Here is an 18,645-nt window from a genome sequence, read left to right on the forward strand (position 1 = left end):
ATGCACCAGTTGCAATTTTCTTGGCTGATTCTAATTTCAAATGTTTAAGACGTCTAACCTTCAGATTCTGACTTTGGCTCATTCAGATTTTCTTTCTTTCTGAGATCTATAATTTACACACATTTCAGCTCATTTCCTGTTCATGATAAAATATCGACTTTTTAAAATTACTTTTTTTTTCCCCCAAAAATTGCACCAGATTGCAAAAACCTATCTCACTCTCACTCAAATAAATCTCGAAATAAAAAGTGCCCCCACGTTACTGGAGAGAGATTTTTTTCCTTCATTTTTTACTTAGATGGAACTGCATTTTAATTCACTTCATCGACATGTTTTACCGTCCCAAAAGAGAATAGGTGCAACTGTAGTCACAACGTGTGCTATCGTGAATTGTACACGCATGTACATTTTATGGTCATATGACTGCCAACATCTGAGGCTGAACGATAAAGGTGAAAATGGTCAGATTTGGTCACTGGTTGATCTATCGGTGCAGCATTAATATTCGTGTAATAATGTGCATACTGGACCATTCAGCACCTCAATATTTATAGCCAATGCCGACCTTCAGGGCCGCTGTAGCAGGTAGTTCTTATGTAGCGAGGTGGAAAGTAAGGGAGAGAGCGGATAACTTTTTTTTACCATCTTACCCTACCCAAGTCCTAACTTTAACCATAACATAGTTTTCATATATTGCAGAGAGTGAGAATATCTCGAACATTTTCCATTTTCTTACGTTGTTCTTCTTTTTGTTTACACTGTTCACAAAAGAGTAAATAGAAAATGGGGTCCAATTCGCTCTTACACCTCACTTCACTACCTCTGACAAAGACTATGGGTGGTGATTTTCTGTGTTCTCTATAGTGTCGAGAAATCCTATCAAAAGACCAGACCAGCAACAATGAGGCTCTTTGGCACAAAGGAATAAGATGTATCAGGCTTTGGAGGCACAGACAGTGCTTTCAATTCACTCTTGCTTTTGCCCTTTTCATGGGAACAAGAAAAATTTAGAAGATCGCCGGCCTTACCTTTCAGCTCCATGACAACCATCAGCTTTTTAAACTTTTTTCTTTTGTTGATAATTTTGGGCCATTTTTAAAAGTTGCTTATTGCCTTCCACCTATGTTTTTTTTTTTTTTTTTTAAAGAAGTCAAACCTATTTGCTCAGGTTTTAAAGGGTCGAAGTACAACGAGAATCACTCTGACAGAGGTCAACTTTTGAAGAGCTCCTCTAACTGCAACGGTGAACTGGGTGTTATTTTTTTGGGTTTTTTTTTAATAATCAAATAACATTTATTTTTTGTGTGAAAATCAGCTGAGCTCTTAGTTTAGTCTGAACTTGTTGTCAATAAAACACGCCCCACCTGTTTGATCAGGCTGTAAACACACTTGGCATCAACATGTTTCTCCAAAGCGACCGCTGAACTCCGAAATCAAGAACGTGACAAAAGATCAGTGTCACCGAAGCAGTAAATTGAATGTCAATTCTTGGATTTTAAGTCGCAATTCTAATGCACAAGATTTAATTTGTAGTGATTTGCAGCAGATAATTAGATATTATTTTAAACTCATCTCCTCAAAGTGATTTCACATTCACCTTCACACATACTGTCCTCCACCCAGCGCCAAAAATCAGAGCACAAGAACATATTTTGTGGAAAGAAAGGAAAGACTGTCTCCAAGGCGCAGAGGAAAAGGTATTGAAATGTATACACCGACCGACAGGGGCTGATAAATAGTGAATGGGCCCAGGATACTTTTTTTCCATCCAAGGAAGATCTGGAAGTCTCAGGATTGTGATTTCATGCAGATCTTCCTGTTTTACACCAACCTCTGCACATCACAGAGCCGCTGTGTTACCCAGCTCAAAGTGCGCGTACCTGCTGATGGACAGGTAGGAAGGCCCTGAATAATTGAGGACCCCAGCAGCGGGTTGAAAGCATAACAATGCATTCAGGGTGTTTGGCTGTACTTTAAATTCCAGGCATTAACGACCACATCCAGGATGCACTGACATCACAGGCGGGCAGCGGACCGCAGTTTAGACCGCAGTTTTCAAGTCCTCTTCCTCAGCCGCTGTTATCGTGACGACGCCACTCTTGAGTAAACGTAGTATACTTAGTATACTTAGAGTTTCAGGTATACTTATAGTCTACTACATTTTCTCATGAGCGCAAAACATGACGAAACTCTTTCACAGTATCTGGGTAGAATGGAGGAACCAGTACACATTAAAACCATTTCAGCTGTGAACAACGTTAGTGAGAAAAAGACAAAATGAAGAGTTCATAGAAACAAAGATTGATCAAAACACAATAATAAAATACACATACTAAAACAGAGATTTAGTTTTTTGTTAAATCTGCAGCGCCTCGGGACGAAAGCAAGAACGAAAAAGAGGAAAAGGCTTTAAAAATAAGTGTATGTGTGTAGGCATGAACAGAAAAAATAACGCCAAAGCAAACCCATCCCACTCATACGTTAGATGTAACTAAACCCAAACAATCAATGCTGAATTTTTTGATCTTTATCTTTATATTTGTTATTGTTGTTGCTTTCTTTCCTCTATCCAACATCACATCATAACTTTCTTGATTTTGTATTTGGTTTTATGTATGCACTATATGGTGAACAAAGGGTTAAAAAAACCCAAACATCCCAGCCTAATTAAAATGTGGCTTTGGGGGAACACAGTCAATAAAACTGCAATAGATAAAATAAAATAAAAAAATAGAATAAAAGATCATATATATATATATATATATATGTGTGTGTGTTTCTAAAATTCACTGTTTATAAAATTTTTGTTGACAAAATGAGTCATTTTGAAAATAATGGGCGATTGATAGATAATGAAATAATTGTTAGTTGCAGCTTTAGTACTGATAGACAGACTAAGGCGTTGTTGGTGTCAGTCTTTGGTTAACAACAAAAATATAAACTATCACCAGCCTCATCCTTTAAATGACAAGCTCTTTTCAGTGAAGACATCTCAAACTCGATTTTTTTTTTTTTTTTTTTTTTACTGCACCACACACTCATCTCGTGAGATTCTCGCAGTCATTTGACTCGACAATGAACTTCGCTTCGCTGTCTGTCAAACGCTTGCTGGGTATGAGGAGGTGTGGAGAAGAGGAGACAGACAGAGAAATGCCTCAGGACATAGCCAAAAAAATTCTCCTCACGATGTGTCTCTGAGCAACACATCCGTTCCCTTTTGCCGGTCTATCCATAACCTATAGGTCATGGCAGAGCGACGGCTAGCGTGGAGATGTGACGAAACGAGACGATCAACACCACTCTGCAAAGACTCCCGCTCCCCTTGGCTCGCCAAACGCCACAGCGAGGAGTGTTAGACAGATGGGGGAGAGGAGGGTGGAGACAACAGACAAATGGTTATAGGATGAAGTTAGTTAAGACACGGGGGGCTTCAAGGCTACGGTCAAGAGGAAGGTGAAGGCAATGACAGATAAATAGATAGAGCATGACAGGGAGATGGAGAGAGCGAGACGCACTGACAGTGTTTTAAAGAGAGAGGGTAGGAGGTGACTCAGGAGGGGTCGTCTCACACTGGTCACGTCAGGTTTGGCTGATGCTTTCTGTGATCTGGGCTGATGCTTTCGTGCTTGGAGATGACAACAAGAGGGTCAAATGTCAGGCTTCCTCTCAGGCCATAAGGTGCTCATATATTTTTTAAAGCGCGGGATGTTGGCTCTGATTTTTCTGTTTTTTTATGTGATTGTAGAAAAACATGCCACTGTTAGCAGTTCACACACGTCGGCTCTGCGTGACGAGACATTTTACCAAAACTGTGCATGCAGTAGGCAGTGTTTCCATAATCAATCAGTAGTTATTGCTATGCAAAAACATAGAAGAACTAGAGGATTTAGTGGCATCTGGTGGTGAGGACTGCAGATTACAACAGCTGAAACTTCTTCTGGTTAAAATTCCTTCAGTTTTCATTGTTTAAAAGGTTTTTTTTTTTTACCAGGAGACGAATAGAGTACTGCAGTAATGAGTCCTAAAACCAGCAAGTCAGTTGCAGTTCAGCACCGTTGGTTCCCTTGTCAATGGTTTTTTTTTTTTTTTCAGTAGGTTTTTGGTTAGAAGCCTGACATAACGTTGAGGTAAAGAGACGTTCATGTTTTGTTCTATGACATAAAATATGGTTGCTAATATGTGGCTTAATGACTATATAATGTTATTAGACCTGATCACACTGAACTTAAATGTTAAAGCGTCGGGCGATATGATCGTAGTGCGGTGTGTTTACAGCCCATCGTTCGCTTTCTAGTTTGCGTTTAAGCTTGAAAAATCCTGAAGGTGTTGTTCATTTTTGAAGAAAATGTGTAAGTGTCATGAACACTTGTTTGCCACAGAGCTTATTTTCTGCAATGATCCAAAATCCAATGCACAAAACCCACAGGCTTTTTGACGAGGGAACTAGGACGATAGCAGCCTGCAGAAAAATGTCTTTCAAAGGGCACTCTGTAATCCGCAGAGGTCTCTTCCTCTCCAAAACTAATGGACTTGTAGATTTAAACACTGAATAAAGCAGTTTCATGTTACGAATCAGTGTTTCTCCAGTCCTGTTTGGCACGTCAGAGACTGCCTCTTACTCTTACCTGCTAATGTGTGTTTACCTTTTTCTCTAATAAATTAAAATCCAGATGTCGATGAAGTTTTTATCTGGAGCAGATTTATTGTTTTTAAAATCTGTCGATTTTTTTTCTCCAATGTTCTCATCCCAGAAAGACTCCAAACTATGGTGGCTGATGCAAAAACCCGAATGTCCCTATCTAGAGCAAGTTTTTGGTTTGTCTGTTCTAATGTAGAGGTGAAGCAGCGCGACACTGGGATCTATGTGGACGAGCTCCTGCTGCCGATGCAGATAGAAATGGCCCAAACAGTTAATATACATGTTATATTATATTCGGTTTCACCCAGTATATCCTTTTAAATCCTAAACACCGATCCTTTAAAAGAATTATTAATGACACTAATATCCAAAACTTGTTGTGTTCTCGCGAAACTCAGAGTTCAACTGCAGACAATCATCCAGTAGATTACACTTAATGCAGTCAATGGCAGGAAGCATTAAGCCTCTTTTATGGGCATCAGCACATAACCCACTACCTCATTTGGTGGTGCATGACTTAATTTAATCCAATAAACTCCCCAGTGTTGTGAAGTATCCCGCAGACCAAAAAATGTAATATACAAAGGAGCAGATCTGAGAGCCCCAGTTAAAAAAAGTAATGAGCATCACATAGGAACATGTGAACAGAATGACAATCATCTCATTTCCTCTCCGGATTTCATGCCACATTCTCAATTCGGCAGCAGGCTGCGGTGTGTTTGTATTGTGTGTATCAATCATTTTCACGCTGCAATCAGTGGCTGCAACTTTGAAGTATCAAAGTTAAGATTTCTGGCAACATCTCATTTCTGTGATGAGGGAGAACCATTGACTTAACACTTCCTAACAGATCAGTTCCCTGTTTCAAACATTATTTTTTCTGCAAACAAATCTATCCAAGTTCCTGTTTGAAGTGGCTCGAGGAGGGAGATGATTGTGACATGATTAAATCTGCAGACCCTCAGATGCTAAACACGAACCACAACTTCAGTTCTGCCTAATGGTAATGAGTAGTTTCCATCACAGCTTTTTCAAAGTCACCCTGCTTACTAGGAAGATACCGCAAAATCTGGTTTTGGTCCAATACCAAGTAATACAGGGCAAGAATCACCGATACCAATACCGATATTGATACTTTTTCATTATTATTTATGTACTTTCATATAGGGATGAGCAGTGGGTCATGATTAATCAGTCTGCTTAAGTAGTTTAAAGCCAGTGATGTCCAATTGGAGTTTGCAAAATGTACCATTAACTAATGCTGAAGATTCAGTTGGATTGCGTACGCGTGACCATATGTTGTTACAGTGCACCCAGCGGTGGAGAAGTAGTACATGCTCTAAATTTGTTCAGGACAATTGAACATTGTTTGCACAGATAATAGGCTTGGGCGATGTCATGGTATTATGGTATACCAGGGTATTTAGAAATCCTGAGGGTATGTTTTGCTCCATTACCAAGAGAAAGTTGAATTCAAAGGTGTACAGTTGTATTTCTCTGTTTAAAAAGGAAAATGTGTAGGAGAATATTGCATTTTTTTTGACATTGTGGGTTTATATTGTGTATTTATTCATCTAAAAGGCTGAAAGTATATAGTGAAATCATATACATTCACCTCTGAAGGTACAGAGGTGTGAAATGTTACATACTGCCCAAGCCTAACCGACAGTTTTTCTCATGAAATACAAATGGGTACAACATGGAAGAGAGACTCGGATTTCTTATTTGGTATCGATCCTATTGACGCTAGAATCCATCTTCAACATAGGACCTGTAGTATTGATATTTTGGTATCGATCTGCCCACCACGACTGCTTAGTGCTACAATAGTTACATAAGGCGGACCACACACAAGACGTCTTTGAGGATACTTTAAAAGGACTTCCAGTTTTCACACTCCCTCCCTTCTTATGACAATGTTAGTTTTTAGTGACACACTATACGTTTTTACAAAGACTGGGGATCTTGCAGGGTCACTATTTGCAAGACTACAACTAGATTCCTTTTGAGATTATTTCCATCCTGCTCCTGGAGGAAAATATTTTACAAAAGTCTCTTTAAGAAATATGAGATTTTGACAATTCCCTATGTGTATGCAAAAGCACACGACTCTATAAACACAAGATAAAAGGCTTCATGTGTGCACAGTATCCTCGTCAATTTCTACATAATCCATAAAGAGAAATTGTATTTGCTTACAAACTTTCTATTTTGCATTTTGTTGCCTCTGTTTGCCTCCAGCCTCTGTTGGTTAGCTGTTCAATTTTTGGTCAAGGAGACCGTGGGGACGGTTTCAGAAGTTCAAATTTCACACTAAAGTAAGACGTCATATTTAATACTGAATCTTGTTCATTCCACAATTCCAGTTTATCCTCCCTTTTTCACAAGAGCACTTCTGTACAAGAGAGCTGGGCCTTGTTTCTGTTGTGCATTTTTCCAGAGGCCCCTCCATGTTTACTGTCCGCTGGTTTGCTGCTTCCTGTTTGTGCCGGAGAGAGCAGCTGTTCTTAACCATGTTTATGTCACTGAACTTCAGTATCTGCATGAACTAAGACTAAAAACTGAGATCATATTAAATCTTATTAAATATCAGACAGAGTTTTATGACTTCCTTACACCAAACGAACGGGATCATGGGAACGCACATCGACCGAGGTAAAAGTCATGATTTTATATCGATATGGAAATTTGTCTGCCTCAGTGAAAGAGCTTAAAAAAGTAATTTGGTGGAAGGCCGGCATAAGTGAGCTTTCATTGTCCAGGTGCTGAGTCCAATAAAACTGTAACGGTGATTTCTGTCTGCCAAGGACTCGCAGCACTGCTGCGCACTGAAGTTTCTTTTTAACGACATGATATAAATTACAAAAATCTCAGTCCACAGTGGCACTTCATCCCGCTTTAATCCTGCGTTCCTGACGAAGAGTCAAGTTTGGGCCTGAAACATTGTTCTAGTTCTCATGTCATAACAGAGATATTTCATGAGGAGTGTTAAACAGTGCTGCGAGCTGGGAGGCAGAAATTCGTCAATAAGGCGATTACATTTTTCATGTTATTGCTGCTTTGCCTTGTTAACACAGCCAATCGTGTAATTTCCACCTGCAGTGACAAAACTTTATGATGAGTTAGTATTTGTTTAATCTTTGCACAGAAGGCTCCTGGACGTGACTGGCTTAAACACTGAGGGAGAAAAGTTGTGCTCCTACAGTCGCAAACTTATAGTCCATACAACGCAGCTACAAATCCACCACATTTAACTGTTTCTCCTCCTGTCACTCTATGAAATGCAGAGAAGCACACACACGTAGAGCTTTCCAGCTCTGTGCGTCTCTTAACGGCTTGTTCAACTCCAAGATGTTTAATTATTCAGTTAACTCTAAACAGCAAACTAAGTACAAGTTAATGCCCAGTTGTCGATCCTCCTCATATTGGCAAACTGCTAATGACTCTGAAAATATCACAGTAAACATACAACAAGCTTCTTTGCCTTGATGCATCTGTGACCCTTTTTTTCTGTAGACTAACACATTCAAACCAATTATCCCTGAAGAAAAAAAAACCCTGCTGGCACTAATTAAAAACAGGACACGGATCCATGTCAAATGTGTTTTACTTTTTTCAATATAACTGACTCATTTGTCAAACTGAATTAATTAAACAATCTCTCCTTTGCATATAAAAAATAAAAAATCCGTGTTCAGATGCTAAACATCGTGAAAATGATCTTCGTGTACACGGATCTGCAAAATTAACCAGAATTTCTGTAGTATGGACACCAGGCAAGTAGTTGGCGTTGTAACGTAATGAAAAACCATAGAAGAACGCCGCGCTCCTGCACATACAGGCGTTCTTCCACAGAGCGGGGAGTAGAAATATAGTGCGACGATAGTGAACGCACGCAGTAGTGGTGCAGCAAATCCACACTTTTCTAGAGGAGCGTTAATAACCTCAGTAGAGTCAGCAGCACAAATGTAACTTGGTAGTCCGCCATTGTTATTGTTGTTGTCCTCACGCATAACCGTTGCGGTTCATACGTGATGTGCAGCTGTGACGTCACCGCTCTCACAGGATCTGCACATTGACAGTTTATATGGTAACAAGAGGGGCATTTTAAAACAATTAGACTCTGGAACCCGGTTTCAAAAGTTTGCTTTTTCCAGGCTGCCAAACGCTGTTCTCGTGTGAACGAAAGGCCAAACCGCAACAAAAGTGTAACATGCCCGTAACTCAGAGAGGCGAAACGAATGTCAGAGGGCACTTAAAGGGTTACAACACTACAGGAACACCACAGTTAGAAGAGAGGGTTGCAGGAAAACTGCAGAGCATTCAGCATTAAATCATTTCTAATTAAAACAAAACAAAACAAAAATGCAGAGCTGTAGATTCCACCTGACTTGCTGAAATTTCTGTTTTAATTATCCCGATTTGGTAGGAGTCACCGGCTGGGAAGTAAATTAAAATCCAGAAACAAAACTAAACTGGCTCTCACATAACAGCAAACAAATGACCCACTGAGAGAAATCTCACGACTGTGAAGAGCAAAACATAGCAAACTTTGACTGTGACGGTTCAACACACAGAATCCTGCTGCAGTGAGCCGCTGCAAAGGCTGACCAGCTGCTGCGGTGTGTGTAATAATCAATCAGCACATGCACATTAGTGTGTGGCAGTCTGTTGTTTCCTGCTAATGAAATATTTAAAATGTCAAAGTGATGAAGAATCTGATATTTGTCTTTATCGTCCTGACGAGCGGAGCAGAAAGACGTCAATGAGCAGGGGTCAATAGCTGGACAGTTGGCTCCTGTGGGAGGTGAATGAATGGTGCAAATTGAGGAATGAACCCGAATATGCCGGATATGAATATGAATGCACATGAAGTCGACTTCAACTGACCCAAATATTTAACCAGTGACAGAGTGGATCACAGAGCCCGTCAAACTGTCAGTAGTGATGAAGTATTCACAGCAAAACGATGTTGAATTCATACCACCTGTCACTTTGTTTGACGGATCATTCGTGAGACTGATCCTCTCGACAATGAGTAATTATACTCTGAAGTGATGCATAAATTGCAGGTGCGTCAAGAGATTATTTTGGAGCTTGTGGCCTCATGCTGTGTTGAAAAGTCCCATCGCTAAAATTGACTACTCACTGGTACTTGACCTAATTCGAGGCACTTTTGCGACAGTGTGAGTAATTATGATTGCGTTGTGTTAAAGGACTAGTTTGACATTTTGGAAAATCTGCTTGATTGCTTGAGACTGAAACCACTCTTGTGTCTTGTCTGCTAAATATGAAGCTACAGCCGGTTAGCTTGGCGCTTGGCAGAAAAGACTGGAAACGTGACATTTTAGTAAGATGCTGCGTCTGGCCAAGAAATAGTCTGGCACATACCCCTCTGCAAAACCTCAAATCAGTTTTACACTTAAAATGAGCTCGAACATGTGAATCATGAGACTTTGAGGTGCCATTGGGCTGATTGTGTTACCTTTTTGGAAAAAGCCAATTCATTAAGTGTAAGATTCGTCCAAAATGTGAGTTTCAGAAGGACTCACAGTTTGTAAGGCAACAACGTTTTCTGTTTCCTGTGCGCTCATTAAGTTTCCACTTTTGCAACACTTTTGGCTGCAAAGCTTTCGTCTCCTTTCAGCAAACACACAGTCCAAACCACCGAATATTCACATGAGACAGAAATATTATTGAGTACAAACTTACCCATAATTCCTAGGTTTTTCTGCGCAGGTACTTGACATCCAACTCCGGCCTCTTGGCTGCGAGCGGCGTTCGTCGTTGATGGGACAAACACACACCAGCTGCTACTTGAATCTGTACAGCATTTTTAGTCTTCAACTCGCCTCAACTCACAGTTTCCATAGTAACGGGCTGGGAGGAATTGAAGACTGAAAATGACATACAGGACATTCGGTGTCCCTCTCTCCCACTTTTGTGCTCTCACGCTGTCATGAGGTCAATGATGTGTGGGCTAAAAGCTCCTCGCGAGGTCAGTTAGCGGCGGCGGGAGCTTAATAAGGAAGAGAGTGAGAGATGCAGCAGCGGAGGCTCTCACTCCTCCGCACGGCGGAGCAACATCTGGACCAGAGCGTAGTTTTGTGTTGACTTCCAACTTCATGATGAAACAACTTTAGTAACTTTCTGAGGAAAGTTAAAACTTCAAAGCAGAGTAAAAGACTTGAATGGCTTCAAAGCTGCGATAAGATTCACTCTCCAGCGTGCTCTACTGTATAATATTCTCCATATAGAACCCAAAATGAGTCTGAAGAGAATATATTTTAAAACCTTACGCAGCATCTTGTGCTCGACTTAAAAGAATGAGATGATAAAGATTACATCGAGGAGAAAAGTTTTATCAGTGCGAGCAGTGGAGGACAATCCTCCGGTTATCTACTATTATTTCTTCTCACCGTGATGAACTGTGTTTCACAAAGTAACAGAACATCTTAAATCTGAACCGTAAATGTTTAGTTCTGCACAGAGTTTTACTTTAAAGAGGAACTTAGTAAGTTTATAGTTTGCGGAGTTAAGTTCCAGACCATGCAACACCCAAAATATGAAACTTAAATCAAAGTAATGGCCGTTAAATGTCTTCAACGCAGAGGCATTCAGTCTGTGAAAGTAATATTATCATCTGTCAGCCAAGGACAAAAGTGACCTGCGGTTACCTTTCTGTGGATTTGTGTTATTAATGGTTTTATAATCGGTCTAAAGTTCTTCAAATCTCATTTAGGATGCTCATATATTTCATCTAACGACTTTGCTCTCCTTTACCGAGGACTTACACTTAGAAGTCGTATGCCTGCAGAAAAACTTAAAGGAATACTTAACCCTAAAAATTACCATTTGGATATCAGTCACCCCGTGTTACATTGAATTTTCGAACGTTGTTTTTCTTACAAGCCTCCAGAATCAAAGAAGTTTCTTTATAAATTGAAAAAAACTCTATGAAAACATGAGTTTTCAACCCAAATCTGAAAGCTAACTCTTCGCTCTTCAGAGCCAAACTTAATTGACAGAAACAGTAATTTTACCTCACTGAAAACAGGAGCTGCTGACATACACTGCAGCCCGATCACCAGGAGAGAATGTTCATACCTTGTTTATGCAAACCACAAATATGTTAAATTTTCACTTTTCATATGCATTATATCATCGTGTCATAATTTGTGAGCTGGCTTTGTGGGTTGAAGGGGAATTGTGGATGCTGTGATGCCTGCTAAGCTGCAGATCAATATTTGAGACCCTGGTTGTTTCTTTACAGACACATCATGGCGTTTCTCAGCGGCGATGGTTTCTTTTAACCCAAACATTATCTTTTTTGATAATATATGAGTGTTGTATAAAATTCAATGTTTCAGCTATAAGATAATGTAGAAATGCAATGCATCTGTGGTTTCCAAAAACGTACAGTGCAAACTGATATTGGATGATTTTAGCATTTTAAATGGTTTGTTTGTTGTAGTTTTTGTCAATAGAGTTTGGCTATAAAGACAGCATTAATAAGTTTCACTTGTAAGTTTCAGTTTTCTGCTGTTAAGGGCTGCGTGTTTTTGAAGTACAGAGTATACGACCGGATAATGAGGCTCGGATCAGACTGATCAGACTAATATAATTTCGCTGCTGTTATTGCCTTTTAATTCAATTAAATTCAGTTTTATTAATAAAGTCTGTTATCATGACATCTGACAGACGTCACTCTGTCCCTGCAGCCCCCCCCCCCGATGACAAAATGATACCTAAGAGAGGGAGAGAGAGAACAAGACTCTTTGTTCACTGGAGGCATGCAAGAAAAACGGAGAAAGTTTTCTACTAGAATTTATTGTAAGGCAAGATTAGTTATTGATATAAAAGTAAAAAGTGCCGGTTGAGGATCTTTAATGCACCAGGTGGAAACACAAAAAATGTTAATGTTTGAGTGAATGCAGTCACAAGCTCCTATAAGTTAGATGTTAGAAATCCTGCAGCAAAAATGATCAAAGGGACTCAAAAGTTTACGTGGCTGTTTTAGAACCGGGCCTTTGTGTTCCTGTTTTTCATGGATTCTGTTCAAATTTCAGTTTTTCACTGAGCTCAGTGCTGCTCTCCAAACAAACACACCCAGAGCGCCAGAACAATCTCCAGCCGTCAAACTCCTAAATCCAGTTTCTGATTAGCTGTTGCCTAAAATGTTGCAGCATAAGGTGTCTGACAGGCACTGTCGTCTGCTCCGGTATGCTGATGCTGCATTCACGTCACATGTTCGGTAAATGCAATCTGTCGACAGGGAAATATGTTGGTGTCGACCTCCCTTTGGGAATGACGGGAGGATGTGTGGAGAGTCTGCAGCTGCAGTTATCACACACCTGTGAAGTGGCTGTTCGAACGCAGGCAGAGGACAGCAGCTCCGTACTCACTGAGGCTGAAGAGTCATTATGGAAATAATTGCTGTGGTGAATTTGTTTTAATATTCATAAATGATTGTGGATATTGCTGTTGCGCTGATTAATGCATGCTTTACCACTAAAGTAAAGCAAACCTGCATACATCACAGAGGCAGCGCGGAGAGCTAATGAGGAAGTTTGTAAACAAGAGGCTCGATTAACCAACAAAGAAAGCCGCGGCGTGGAAAAGAGCTTTGGCCTTCTTTATTGTTTAATTCTGTGCATAATGTATGCGTTAGTAAATAGTTAATGATTAGTTTGTGGTAATGAGGCAATTTGCTTTATCTTTTTTTTTAAGCACCCTGCAAGCACATTAAAAACTCGGGATGCATGATAATATCTTAATCTTAAATTTCCCTCAGGATCAATAAAGTACCTATCTATCTATCTATCTATCTATCTATCTCTAATATCTGCACGTCGGTATCGGCAGATATTGGCTTTAAAATGAAATATCAGGATGCTGATTTCTGCTAATATCCACAAACTGATTTTTTTTTTTTTAATTCATGAAGTGAACATGCACAAAACGTTGAAGTATTTTTCTTTTTTCGCACAATGAATGAATATGACATACACAGAAAAGGAGTGTATTTTAAAAGCATTGTTTAGTATTGTCAAAAACACTGATTTATTGATAATTATCAACTCTGAATTGGAAACTTTTTTTCTTACTCTTGTCAATTAAGTTAGTAGATAGTTTTTTAGACATTCCTGTCAAAACATAGGAAGAAGGCAATGAGCAAAGAAAGAAGAAATGATCCAAAGATTACCTGAAAATTATGTAAAAACAAAACAAGAAAAGAAAAAACACTGTGCTTAAAAATGAAATACTTTTGTAACATAATTTGAAATATGTAAATATCAAAATTATAAATATAAAAATAGATAAAATATAAAAGTTGAAAAATTTAAAATACAAAAAAAGTTGAAAACTTTTTTTGTCTTTTTTCTCCTAGTTATTGAAAAACAACTTTCTAAATCTACATTTCTCTGTGATTTGTGGGGCATTTCTCACACATTTGCTCTTTGCCTTTTTCCCCACGTTTTTGAAAGAAACTGCACCAACTTTGATCAGCGTTCACAGGTTTAAATACTTTTCAAACGTATCTGTTAACTGCACGAGAAGTGTTTTGGCGCTGCAGGTTTCTCAGGGTTAAGTTTGAACACAAAGGCCTTTGTTATGTTACGGCATTCTTATATTTATCTTTTAATACACAGTTAAAATTGTATGCCCTTAATGTCAAATTTTCCCCATGGTATCAAAAATGCTATCAAATATCAGTATTGCTTTAGAAACATAATTAACTATAGAAATTCCAGTATCGTGACGACACTAACATTAAAGACTTTAAAGGTCGTCATGCCAGTGAATGATGAAAACTCGTCTACATATTCGTCCGCCTTTACAGCCTTTTTGTCTTTAAATCATCATGATAGAAAACAGCAGGAAATTAAGGCCGAGTTAAAATTATCTGGAATTATCCATGAAACTATACCTGTCATCTAAGCGTGTCCTTGTGGGGCGAAACTGCATCTGCGCTCCTCGTGGTTAGACAATGTGTCTCATTAAATCTGATTTGAATTCACCGAAGACTTTTCCTTGAAATAACCTAATCTAATTTTCAGGTTAATGAATCTTGGATACATTTTCAACCACAGTTCTGGACTCTGAGCTCCGTCTTGGCTTGAAATAAAAAAGGCTTCAAGCGAAGAAAAAACAGCATGTTTTTGTTGATTCATTCAGTCAGCGGATTAAATTGAATAACACAAACAAGCTGGAGTCGCACAATAAATGTGACACTGCTTTAAAGGCCTGCTGTGATTAATTATTTGCATACAAAGACTTTGCGTCCCCCATACCATAATCAATAATTCAGTGTGTGGGTTCATGTAGTTTTGAATCAGATGTGGTTCTGAGCCGAGGACTGCCTGATGAGACGTGTCTGATGCTGGAGTTCACTTCCCGACCCCTGACTGCCTTTTGGCTTTCATCCTGTTTCCTGTCTCTCTGGCCCTCCAGCCAAAAAAGCACGAGCAGGGCAGGCGCTGTCAGGTCTGGAAGTTGACAACCCAAAAAGTTTGTCTTTTCACTGCGGCTTGTCACAGATGTACAGTCTTCCACAGTTTCAGTGAGCTTTCAGGTGTGTGTGAGGGCCGATTTAAGGCCCTGAAAATGTTTTTTCTTAATACTCCTCTTAATGTAAGTTACGTGATTCTGCAAAAGTTCTAGGACTTTATTTCACTCAGCATTAGAGATTTATTATTCTCTCTTTTTGCACAAAAACCGTTGTGAAGTGGGCGGGACTCAGTGAGAATTGTGCATTTCTGTGCACCGGTTGGGAATTTTGGCAACATTTGAATCAAAATCATTTGACAGTTGTTGTGTTGTGCGGTCATGACAGTCAGATCTGACATTTTTGGATGTTAATGAGTAATTATTTATTCTGGAATATTTTAAGGAATATTTGGACATTTTGGGGAACACGCTTGTCACTTTTTATTGTGCATCATGATGAGTCGGATATCTGTTAAGAACATGGCCACAGTCAGTAGCATCTTGGTTTAGCAGAAGGGGAAATGGCTAACTTCTGTTCAAACACCGAAAAAAATCTGCCCACAGGCATCACTAGAGCTCAGACGCTGGCCATGGGCTTTAAAATATGAAGCTTTTTTAAACAAAATTTGAACCACTGAAAAATATTTTTTTGAAGAACAGAACAAATGTTCTTAAAACATTTTCTGAACATTAAAGCACCGAAACAACTTTTTGAAACATTTATACAGTGTTAAAAAAGCATTTTCATAGACATACTGGTTGTGGAGTTTAGTTTTTTGAGGTAGTAATACACATCTGTAAAATAGCACATGCGTGATCTTGTTTTTTCAGCTCTAGCAGCGTGCAGGAAAACTTTGAGCCAATAAGCATTAAATCTATATGTTTCCCTCCACTGACTCCGGTGACAGCAGGGAAGACCAGCTTTGCTTGTGTTGTTTTCAGCATTCCTGTCATTGTGGACGGCCACACTAAAGTTAAAGTTAGCCTCTTCAGCTAATGCAAAGTGCAAAGCCTCGTTAGTTGAACCTTAATTAATGGACTTCATTTTTAGCGATGTGCGCATGTATAAAGTTAACTTATAGCCTAATGTACCGATACTTTCTTTTCAGTTTTCTTTACCTTTCTCTCACCTGTTAACAGCTGTGTCATCATGTAAAACTCTACTGTGATTGGTGCTTTGCAGCATGTGGAATTGTGGGACTTGTAGTTTTATGGGTTGTAAATCTTTACTTGCAGCTGTGCTTGGGAATGGTATTCCTGATTTGCACATATCTGTTTTTAGAGGCAAATGTGACTGAAATACTTGCACTGTAGAGCCCTGGGCCATATGTGAACTAAGAGATTCATGTGACATGCGCCCATGGTGTCAGTTTTTATTTACCTCCAGGCAGGCAAAATTAAATATAGCAAATTAGTAGAGCGAGTAAACACAGTAATATTCCCAGGTCGCCTTTAACAACAAGCTCAATATAGGAGCTTCCAATTAAAGATAATAACTCTCTGAGTGATTCATCATACCGTCTAAAGTGGGCACAGGCCAAGGTTAATTGAGTCGTACTGTGAGACTAATTATTAACACTTCAGATGATGGGTGCTTTCATGACATTGCAGATCCCCCCTGTGGTTTGATAAAGAGTTAGTGTGTACCAGGAACTGGTTAGAATCACATGATTGGGTTAGGTGATTACAGGATATATTAGATTTGTCCACACAAACAGGAGGACCCAGACTCCTCTCTTCTTCTCATTGAATTGTTTATGTAATTAGACAGCTAAATATCAGACCCTGTGATGCTGCTTGATACACACATCTGTGGCAAACAGCTCGATTTAAAAAGTGGGAAAACACCTTCTTATTCATCATGCATACACAGGTACATCATAGAGATTATTCAGTGTCAAGAAGGCGCTGGAATAACAGCTGACAGGAATATAAAACAATGACTCATTTTCATTATATCAAGTAAAAACAATCCAGATGACTGTCCTCAGGAGCCGCCACGGCCTCCGCCTGCTGCTCAGTGACAGAGAAAAGCACCGACCCCAGCCCCCCCTCCGCTCTCACCTGTTTATTCATGAAGACGTAGATGACTGGGTTGATGACCGTGCTCGTCTTGGCCAGTATTGATGGTATGATGCTCGCCACGGGCGTGACCAGGCCCGGCGGCCCGAAGGTGGCGAGCAGGGCCATGATTCCGTACGGCAGCCAGCACAACAGGTAGCAGATCACCATGATCACCACCATGAATAAGACGCGCTGCTCACGTTTCCTGCTCATCGAGGTGTTGATGCCGCTCACCTGCAGACAGAAGAGAAGAGGAGGATGAGAAACAAGACTTCAATGATGTGGAGATGACACACCGTGCTCAGACATGGAGGTTTTTGACTTCTGCTGCCACGAGGCGTCTGAATTTCCCCGCTATAGGAGAGAGGAGTGAGAGGAAGAGGAGGAGGGGAGTCAAGGAAATGAAATGTAGGAGTGACAGAACGGAGAGCAGGTCAGACAGGGTGAAGTGAGGGATTGAGAGGTGAGCAGAGAGGCAAAGAGAGAGCAGGACACAGAAGAGGAGGAAGTCGGGTAATTCATCTCTGCATCTACAGAGAGACTCTAATCAGTGAGGAGACGGAGGGAGAGAGGAAGAGAAAAACAGAGCACTTGGAGATTTCAAGGAAATCCGATGAGCAGGGATAACAAATTTAACAAATTTAAACATTAAGTGGTCCAATATATTATACGAACCTATAGTTTTCTGATAAAAACACATGGACACACACACACACACACACACACACAAACACACACACACTGTTGTTCTCAGATATTTTAGGATAATTCCACATTATTACAATTTTATTTTTATTTTTAAAAAAAACCCAAAACACTCATTTGCGTCCTAAGAAAGTTAGATGAGAGGATTTGTACCATAAGTATTAAAGAAGTATTTCATCATTGCTCAAAAGGAAGAAAACCTACAACTACCAGAATGCACTGCACAGCATCAGACCAAAAAACACTCCCGCTGGTGGCTAAACTATGGCGGCCGGCCGGATCTAGTATTACAGTTAAACTGGGAGCTTAAACATTGTTTGTGGGACTCATCCACCTCCACACCCTCCCGCCTTATTTTACATTCTCACTGGCAGCGCTATTACTGGACGCCGTTCTTTTGCATTTCGTCCGCACGCAACCGGTTCTGTACAGCTGCGCTCTGAAGTGACGCCGCGTGCATCACATGTGGACGGCCCAGTGACGTTCAGCCATCTGCTGGTGTATAATGACAACTCCACAGGGAGGCAGAAGGTGGCTTTTGGCGTCACGCTTGTATGCCGAAAGCTCTCACACGGCGGCGCTATTTGGCGAGTTTGGAGTGAGAACGGGCTGTTGTGTCTGTGATGGTGGTGTCTGACAGCGGGCAATACAATAATGCAGAAGTACAGCCTGTGATTTAAGCAACAGCCCAAAGAGCCAGTGAAACTATTTTACATCGTGCAGCGGAGTTTTGCTGTGAGCAGAGG

The 18,645-nt window shown here is 40.1% G+C and overlaps 1 protein-coding gene across 1 annotated transcript in view; it reads right to left on the bottom strand.

The window, feature by feature from the left end:
• Positions 1 to 18,645, bottom strand: part of LOC121951191 (vertebrate ancient opsin-like) — a 76,708-nt gene that overhangs the window by 3,832 nt on the left and 54,231 nt on the right. The window contains exon 3 of the mRNA XM_042497428.1: positions 17,195 to 17,428. Within this exon, the coding sequence (XP_042353362.1) occupies positions 17,195 to 17,428 (234 nt within the window). The remainder of the gene's footprint in view (positions 1 to 17,194; positions 17,429 to 18,645) is intronic.

Source organism: Plectropomus leopardus, chromosome 12 (assembly GCF_008729295.1).
Source record: "Plectropomus leopardus isolate mb chromosome 12, YSFRI_Pleo_2.0, whole genome shotgun sequence".
NCBI classification, from domain to species: domain Eukaryota; kingdom Metazoa; phylum Chordata; class Actinopteri; order Perciformes; family Serranidae; genus Plectropomus; species Plectropomus leopardus.